Source organism: Eurypyga helias, unplaced genomic scaffold (genome assembly GCF_000690775.1).
Source record: "Eurypyga helias isolate BGI_N326 unplaced genomic scaffold, ASM69077v1 scaffold37477, whole genome shotgun sequence".
NCBI lineage: Eukaryota > Metazoa > Chordata > Aves > Eurypygiformes > Eurypygidae > Eurypyga > Eurypyga helias.
The window spans coordinates 17719-27152 of record NW_010260629.1 but is presented as its reverse complement, the minus strand read 5'-3'; the positions used below and the strand labels follow the sequence as shown (position 1 = coordinate 27152).

The 9434-nt window shown below is 51.2% G+C and overlaps 1 protein-coding gene across 1 annotated transcript; it reads left to right on the top strand.

The window, feature by feature from the left end:
* Nucleotides 1–2695: 2695 nt before the first annotated feature.
* Nucleotides 2696–4463, top strand: LOC104512201 (heparan-sulfate 6-O-sulfotransferase 2). Its single transcript, XM_010155086.1, has one exon. It carries the CDS (start codon nt 2937–2939, stop codon nt 3450–3452), a length of 516 nt encoding a protein of 171 aa, XP_010153388.1. The 5' UTR covers nt 2696–2936; the 3' UTR covers nt 3453–4463.
* Nucleotides 4464–9434: the final 4971 nt, after the last annotated feature.

Sequence of the window (9434 nt, the reverse complement as noted above, 5' to 3'; positions counted from 1 at the left end):
TCTATGATTCTATGATAAATAACAGCCACAAGCCTGTTTGTGGGGAGCTGTGCTCAGGCCAGGTAGGATACGGGCTCTACCTGGGGCATCTGTAAGCATCCCTGCAGCGTGCCTCTTTTCCTCAGCCTCCTCTCCCCGGTCTCCCTCCACTGCGGCGTTTTCCCCTGACAGGCGCTGATGGAGATATCTGCCCGGGTGAGGCCGCCAGCCACCTGGGATGATGGTGATCTGTCATGACGCCGTTTCTTCTGCCAACATGCAAGTTTTTATTCCTTCTTTTGTTTTTACAGCAGCAGCCAAGGGACGCGCTTTGTCACTGCCTGTGACCCGAGAGCACAAAGGGAGAGAGGCTGAAGAGTTTGAGCTGTGATAAAATGCTCGCTGTATCGATCTTGGCTTGGGATTTGTTTCCCTTCTTGCATTAACTCCCCATCGATTGCTGTGATAACCTTAGAGCGTGCGGTTTCGTTGGCCTTCTCCCTTAGCCAGCAGCACCCCCGTGCCCGCACCCCAGCCCTGCCGAGCTGCTGATGGGTCAGGTCGTGCAGGGTGCTCTGGGGTGAGCAGAGCTTCGCTTTTGCCTCCTCCATCACCAGAGCTTTGTTGCTGTATGTTACTTGCTCTGGTTAGCACACAGGTTAGTGCTGCGTGGCACTAACTTGCTATTGCTTGAGGCTCAGGTCATTATTTTAGTGCAGTATCCCAGCAAACTAGATCCAAGGGTGAGGAGTCCTGGTAGGAGTTAAAGGGGCTTGGGTTTGCCCCGGAGATGCTCCGTTTCCCCGTGTCGGGGCTGTGTCGTCTCCGCATGAAAGGAATCTGGTGTGCAGGAGCAACCAGGGCTGGTCCTGCTTGTCGGAGTGGCTGGTTGGGCTGATGGGGCTCGTGGAAAGCCCTTTGCCCTCGTGGGTTCCCCAGCACAAGCACAGAACTGCCGAGATGGCATGGAGTGACACTCTTCCCATCTCTGCAGGGGTCAGTGTGAGGTTGGTGGCTGCCGCTCTGGGTGTGTGATGGGAAAGTCAGCTTCGTCCTTGCTTCCTCTGAACTCCGCCTTTCATGGTGGAATCATTTAACGATGCTTTTGGAGAAAAGCACCTTCCTCAGGGTTGTGGCGGGGGCTTTGGCTCCATTCACCTGTGTGGCCCTGCAGCCGAAGCCCTGGGAGCCAGGAGCAGCACCGGTGTGAGCGTGGTGATAGCGCTGATGGCATTGTCCCGACGCTCCAAGCGCGAGGTGCTGCTGCGTCCGGCTGCTGACGCTCTGCTGGGCTCCTTGGCTGTGGTTGGTTTTGCAGGTTCATTGTACTTCCTATTTATTCCATTATTTACGAGTGTGGCTGCTCTTGAGTAGGAAGAGGAATGGCGACTGTCCAGGTTTCCTCTCTCCTGTGCTGTTGGATGCTTTCCGTGCTTGCAAGTCGCTTTTTTTAGTCCACCCAGAGACAATTTTCTGTAGAACATTGACATCTAGTGGCTTTTCTGCTGAAGGAAACGATGGGGAACAAAAGATTGGCTGCAGGGTGGCCAGTCGTGATGCCACTCGGGAAAGCAAATGCATGTCCCTTCTCCTCCTTCCGCAGCACTGAGGACGTGGCGATGGTAGCCCGGGGACTCAGGGGTCCAAGGTGCATGCTCCTCAGTGTCCTTGTCCTGGAGGAGTGGCCTTTTCTGCCGGGACGGTTTGGTTATTGAGCTGCTTTAATTCCATGTACTTAAGAAGATCGCTGGTATCCTGACAGCGTACCTCCGGCAGCATCGCCGAGGTGGTGCTCGTACTGCAGGAGGTGCAGAGAGCTCGGTGGGCATGGCTTCAGGCTGCCAGCGGCGGAAAACTGAGTGTTTGATGGTCAGTGTTCATGTGTGACCCAGAGTGATCGCTACAACGGTTGAGCTTGCAGCTCTTCCAGCTGGCAGCCTGATGGGGTTCCCTGCAGCAGCACACCCACCCCCCCCAACGTCTGCCACCCTCCCGGTGCTCCAAACCAAAGCCAGCACCTCCCTTGGAAGCGTTTCACAAAATGCCGTAATGCATGAATTTCCTGTTGCTCACTTTCTTCTCACACCGTCGCAGTCCTGTGTCAGGAGAAGGCAGGAGGATAAACCGGGATTTGCACGGGCTTTTCCCAGATCCTTTTTTCCGTGCAGGTGGGTCGGGGCGTCTGGGCACATCCCATTTATCAGGCGTGCAGTGGGAAATGTCTTGTAGGAGACAAGGGCGCGACGCTGCTGTGGGGCTCGTGCAGCTGAGACCCACGGCTCCTCGCTGGGAGCGGCGGCACCAGCAGCTCTCAGCAGACTATGTGAACTTGTCGGTGCTGCTCCGATGTGCAGGGAAAAGCAAAAAGCCAGAGGTACCTGTGGTTGAGGCTGCCATGACAGGGGATGCTCCGCTTGTTTTCCCAAGGTGTGGGCAGAGCATCAGCTGGGGCAGCTGGCAGGAGCACGTAGGCAGGCGGGCAACTGCGCAGGGGGAAATACGGGGTTCCCTTCCGCCTCCGTGGAGGCAAAACTCACTAAGCAGTGCCAGGTGTGTGCGGGTGGATACAGCCCTTCCCGCCCCCTCCAGGGAGTTTGTTGAGCCCTCATTCACCCCAGAGGGGTGGGCACGCAGAGGAGCGCTCTGCAGCGCGGCTCCTGGAAGCCTCTTAAGTGCGTCTCCAAGTTTCTACTGATTTTGAACGTTAGTGATGCGCTGGGTGCTGGAGACACACGGGACTAAACGCTCTGTCTTCCTCTCCCCTTGGCAGGAATTTCTACTATATCACCATCCTGCGTGACCCCGTCTCCCGATACCTGAGCGAATGGCGCCACGTCCAGCGAGGAGCGACGTGGAAGGCGTCCCTGCACGTCTGCGACGGCCGATCCCCCACCACCGAGGAGCTGCCCAGCTGCTACACGGGGGACGACTGGTCGGGCTGTTCCCTGCAGGAATTCATGGATTGCCCCTACAACCTCGCCAACAACCGCCAGGTCCGCATGCTGTCCGACCTCAGCCTGGTGGGATGCTACAACCTCTCGGTCATGCCCGAGGAGCAGCGAAATAAGGTGCTGCTAGACAGTGCCAAGGAGAACCTGAAGCGGATGGCCTTCTTCGGCCTGACCGAATTTCAGCGGAAGACTCAGTACCTCTTTGAGAAGACTTTCAACATGAACTTCATCTCGCCGTTCACGCAGTACAATAGCACAAGGGCCTCCAGCGTGGAGATAGACGAGCAGACTCAGCGGCGCATCGAGGCCCTCAATTTTTTAGACATGGAATTGTACGATTATGCAAAAGACCTGTTTTTGCAGCGGTACCAGTACATGCGGCAGAAGGAGCACCAGGAAGCGCGGCGGAAACGCCAGGAGCAGCGCAAGATCCTGAGGGCCAAGCAAGCGCACCTGAGAGAGCAGGGCGAGAACGGCTCCGGCACTGACTACATAGGGAATGTGGAGCGGTGGCGGCGGTAGGGGGGAGGGGACACGCGCCGGGCGCCGGAAGAGAAGCCGAACGCGACCCGCAGATCGGAGACGACGGAGCAGTCCAAACAAACTGCGCTTCTCGAGGGTTTGAAGCAAAAAGAGGTTAAAACGTTGCCTTTGCAGTTGCCTTTGCAGTAAATGTTGTACTGTACGTGGAACACTTAATCTTAGCGTGTAATTAAATTGTCCTTTTTAGGTTTGTTGGATTATTTATGAAATACGGGAGCCAAGTCGGCTCATCGGAAATGGTTGCTTGGACATTTATTTAAAAGAAAAGAGAAAAAAAAAAAATCCGTAAATTAGTTATGAGTACAAAATGGGATGCTGGAAAATGTTTATGATGCTCGGCTGAAATCTATCTGGGAAGCAAACTCATTTCCTAATAATGAGCATTTAGCATACTCTCACAATACAGTATATGAGCAAAACCTTTTCCCTTTGATTTTATCTTAATTTTATTTCAGTAATGTGTTTTCAAGGGCACCAACTGCTTATGATATTTACCAAGTTAATGAATGGAGGATGAAGGGAACAATAAAGGTCTAGAAAAAATATTGACTAGTTTTATGTATAATATTGGCTTTTAAAAGGAATAGAAGTAATTTCTCTAGTTATATAAATATTTAAAATTTTAAACTTTTTCTACCTACTGCTGTTTAGAGTTTTAAGCTTGGTCTATCTCATATTAAAAAAAAAAGGAAAAAAAAAAAAAGACATGCATACTTTTTCTGAACTCAATGCCAATGTCGAAGACACTGTTTCCAGAATTTTTCAGGGCAGTATGGTTTTAAGCATTCTGGAAAAGTTAACAGCACATCTTCATGTTTCATAAAGCCTTTTCCAAATTATAGTCCTGTGACAGTGTCTAATTTTAAGTCTTTTCTCACCCGTTAGAATACATAATGCTGAATTTGTCATTCCTTAATAATTGGTGGTATAAACTAGATGAAATTATGTGGCGGATATTTGTGTAGTGTCTTTAAAAAGTCATAAAACTCTCTAATCCCAGCAATATTATGAAGAGAATTGCTCAATGGAAGAAGTAGATTTACACTTGAATTAGGATTTACTTCCAGTAAATCTTGGCTACACCAGATAAGAACAGGGCTTTTTTTTTTTTTTCTCTCCTACGCGCTTGAGCCCTTCTTGGCGATGCGGGATGAACGACGACTGGAAACGATGGAAGCCCATTTTACCATAGCCATAGGTGCACAGGCTGAGGCAGCTGTGGGGCGCGCGGGGATGCGGCAGCTGCTCCCGAGCTGGGACGCGGAGTGCGGGGCTGGGCTTGGCCCCGGCTCGCCTGCCGCCCTGCGGCCTCGCCCAGACCCGTCCGGGAGAGGGGACGGCGCGGAGGTGTGAGGGGCTCCTACAAATCTCTATGCAAATAAAAAATGAATAACCTCTGCAAGGCTTGGGCTATACACTCAGCAAGGTCAGAAATTCTGTACGTAGCCTGCGACGCTCCCGAGTTCGGCACTAAGCGGCGACCTCGGTGCGGGTGTGCGAGGATGGAGGCACCCGAAAAGGGCGCTTTTCGTCCCGATTACACGATGCTTACAAGGCTCACTTGCACTATCGCCTTCCGCCTGTAACGCTCCGTACACCAAGAGGGCAGGGGGGCATAAAAGGAGGGAGAAGGCTTTAAACACCGCGCAGCTCCACACCGGAGTCACCTGACAGTTGTTTCACATCCGACGTGGCATTGCGACCCGGGGGCAGCAATCCTGCCGGGGCGGGGGGGGCGAGCCGAGAGCATAGCAGCAGCAAACCAATACCCTGCGTTAGCAGCTTGGAAAAAACTTCATGTACAGCGATTTTTTTGTTTTGTTTTAAACGAGAACTGCAGTTGCCAGTATGAGGTCTCGGTTGTAGTTTGGTTTTTACGGGGGAAGATAATTCGCTCTTAAACCTGAAAGGCACTGCTGTGAAACGGGACTTAACCGGGGGGTGAGCTGGAGGGCCTGTTGCAGAAGGTGCATTTTGTTTCCCTGCTGTGGTGTGCATGGTTTACAGAGACTAGTTGCATTTTCTTTGTGTATACTGTTTATTGTATATAGGGGATGTACGAATATAAGGATACCGTTTTGTCATAATCATATCAGATTCTGCTGATCTCCACTGTAGACGCTGTCTTATTGTGTAGATTTACAGGCCGATCCACTGACTTTGATTGTGTAATTTAACAATAGAACTGATAAATAAAATTTAACTGCAGTCTTCTGATTTCCGTGTGATTATTTCTCGATCTGACGACGTGCTGGGAATTGCGCCGTTCAGGAGGAACAGCAGTTTTGATGTGGATGAAATAGCGGTTGACAGGCAAGTGTACGAGTTTAAAATCACGGCTTCTCTGAAGTGTATTTCAAGCACAGCTTTCAAGGCAAAAGCCACTTTGGACTTCCTCTGGTTCAGGAGTCACTGCAGAGGCTTGGGCTGCTTTTCCGAGCAATCCTCAGGAAAACAAGCTGGTTTCCAGCGATACAAATATGGTTGTCAGCGGTCCGCAGCGTTATTGGGGATGGTTGTTGTGGGGGTGTGTATGCGTGTGGTAATTGTTTTCCTTAGCATGGTACCCACCGGTTTGGCTCCAGCTGGCTCTGGAAGATGCTGCCCCGCCGCTGCCTTCCCGTTTTTCTGAAACCCGCCCAGGGACGTTCTGAACCACGGAAAAAGCTAAACCGGAATGAGCTGCAAAAGCAGGTGAGAATGAATTGGGTAAAATGCCCCAGATAAGTGGCAAAGATGCTTCTGTCCGGTTTTGATGGAGGCGGGTTTTTTGTGCCGGCTTGCAGGGCTTGCGGCGGGGTGGTAGATCCGACGGTGTCCGTAGGAGACCTTGCATTGGCCTAGTTGAATTCCCAGTGAGGACAGAGGTGCCCTTCCTCTTGCGAGTTCCTGCGGGGGCATCTGACCTCTGCCAGGCTTTTTGAGTCGCAGGGAGCAGGGCATGGAGAGATCCTCCAGCGAATCTGCATTTTGACCGGCGCGACTTTATCCACGGGTCTGTTAGCGCGCTGAGAAGGCTGCCAGTGGAGCTGCTAATGGGATGGAGGTCATGCAAGATGCTTCCATGCAACTAAAAAAGCACCCAGCAGCGAAGTCTGGCATAAAAGCAATTGGGGTTGCCGTTGGAGAGGAGCACTTTGACGGTTGAGAGAGTTCTTTTACTGCAGGAGAAGGAGGATGGAGCGGGGGTGTTTGGACAGACCAGAAGCCGAGGAGCTACAGCAGGGAATGAAGTAGCACTCAAACCCTCCGGTAAGTTCTGAAAAGCCCAGACACATGTTAAGAAAACGCTTCTGAGCACTGAGATGTCTCTTCAGCCTCCACCAGATCGGGATGTCAGTAGCACGGGTGCTGCCGGCATAGCCCCGAGCGGTCGGTGTGGAGCCGGGGGCTGCTTTGGAGATGGAGACGCGTAGCCGGAAAGCGTAGCGTGAAGGGGAGGGGTTGGTTCATTTTGCCCTCCAAAAGACTGGGAAGTTGATAGGCGTGAAACCTGTGTGGCCTTGCAAAGGGGCTAATGTTTTGGGAATAAAACTGACCTGGCAGGTACCTGGTACATAGAACCATAGAATCACAGAACGGTTTGGGTTGGAAGGGACCTTAAAGATCATCCAGTTCCAAACCCCCTGCCATGGGCAGGGACACATAAGGGTTGTTGGAAGGGAACTGCTCACCTTTTTGTCTGTGGACTTTACAACCTCTTTGTGTAACAGATGATACATTTTAGTGTGCTGTAATCCATGTTTGCTTCCAATCATGTAATTTTTGAGTAGAAATTAACTAATGAGCTTGCTTTTTCTTGTAGTACTGAAAATTCACACATTACCCAAAATGATCAGAGCCATGAATAAGACCTGACAGATTCCAGTGCTGTTGGTGTTTCAGCTCATGACATTACGGAGGAAAGGAGAAGAAAACCTGATAGATCTCATCTCTTAAATTTCAGCCAGAAATGCCAGATAATTGAGGGAACCTGCCCAACTCCTGCAAGCCTTCAGCTGCAGCCCCAGACTGCCAGGCTGACTCCCGCGCTCTGGGGGTACACGGAGAGCAGCTCGAGGTGGAGAGGTTGCCGTTACCGACACGTCTTCTGTGGGAGAGCCGTTTTCCAGGCAGGTGATAGAGTCAAACCTTTCACACAACATCCCTGTCTAAGGTGTTTGGGTGCTGCTGGGGATGGTTGGGTTGTCGCTGGGCCCTGCTGGGGTGGCAGCGCATGGGAGAAGAAAGAGCAGAGGGCCCATCCCACCGCATGTGGGACTGGGAGTGCTGGGATTTGGGATCTCCTGCCTCCAAGGTGGATGGAGCTATGGCAATCTGAGTCATCCAAAGAAAGGTGGGATCTGGGCTGTGGAGGCAGCCGGGATCTGTGCTTCACAGCAGCTCCTGGGCAGCCGGGAGGAGCAGCCTGCACAAAGCCTTCCCGGGCAAATGGCACAACATCGGAACTCCTCCCTATGAAATTCAATTCTGGATTTCCTAAAGCAATCTCCCCGTTCCACCAGCCTCATCAGGGAAGGGTGTAATTTCATTTAATCCATTTCTTGAGCTCAGAGTCCATCGCGTTGCCATCATGCTAATACGGCTGCTCTGCTATCTCTAGAGACCGAGTGACGAGTTTAGACCTGCAATCGAATTTGGCTCTAAGCTTCGAGAGGATCTATCAGCCAAATTACCCGTGGTCTCTACCCAGAAGCTTTGTCACGCCGTTTAGCTCTGTGAGGCCAGGCAGGTGAGCTTATACCGCTTTTTGTTTGGGGAGCAGTGAAATGCTGAAACAATATATATGCAAAGCAATCCAAGTATTTATTGCGAGGGCTGAGTGTTCATTTCCAGGACAATGTGACTGCCACCCTTTGGTGTTCTCAGCCTTTTGAACGCGTCTCTTCCCTCCTGTGACTGCAAATAAGGTTTTCACTGGCAAGGATGTTCACAGCAGTTGTTGGCACAAACCTCTACCTGCCCTGTGCAAACTCTAGGGGTTTGTGTCAGATGTATGTATTTTCTGGTGGGCATTCGTGGGCAGAGCCGCCAACGACTCCCGGGACACAACATTCGCTTCAGCCCCTGTTCTGCTGACAAGGTCTTGGCTCTGTAGCATAAATTTGGTGGCCGGTGGCACAGAACTCATTTTGCCAGTGAACGGCAAATTTTCTGGTAAATGAAGTTTGGGAATGATAGGAGCGGTGGTGAAAAGGGATGCGTTCGAGGGATATTTAAGCCAAACAAAAGGTGAGATTTCAGGACAGCGCTCAGTTTTCAGGTTCTCAGCACACATTTCTATTCCTGTTCCTCTTTGAAATTACATTCTTCTTTTAAATACTGTCTCACTAGAGGCAATCGGTAACGAGTTCAGACGATCCATGAGCTGAATTTAACCTTTGATTTCAGGTCAAACGGTTTAGCCCCGACCCGAGATGTAAATGTTGTGACCTCTTCCTTTAAATAAGCCCTACAAACATAAGCTGCTTTTTCTGGGTGGGCTGCAGCTGGGTGTGAGCCGGGAGGGAAGGATGCTCCGGCTTTTCCAGCGGGGTCTCTGAGCTGCTCTGTGGCGGATCCTGGAGACATCTCTCTCCCCCCTCGCAGTCGATGCCTGGTGCTCGGTGTAGCAACAGCTCTGTGATGTTATTAATATTAGGTGAAGCACATGGAAAGTGTTATTTTGCGCAGTAAGCAGGTGGATAGGGGGGTTACGCCGCCCAGGAGATGTGTGCTCCATAGGGGGAAACTGGGAATTTCCCCTCCGGGCATGGCAAGCTGGGAAGTGTATTAATAGACATCATTACATTAGAATAATTGCTGTGGAATCAGCAAGCGCGTACATAATCTTTAATGCCTGGGAAATCTCACACAGTTTCAAAATAATTAAAAGTGGAATTAATCTAGGTGCCAGACAACGCCTGCCTAATTACTAATGAATAGAGCTGTCTGAATGGCTGCAGCACCCATCAGCTGCTC

Coding starts and splice junctions, on each gene's coding strand:
- LOC104512201 (XM_010155086.1), top strand. CDS start 2,937: ATGGATTGCCCCTACAACCTCGCCAACAACCGCCAGGTCCGCATGCTG.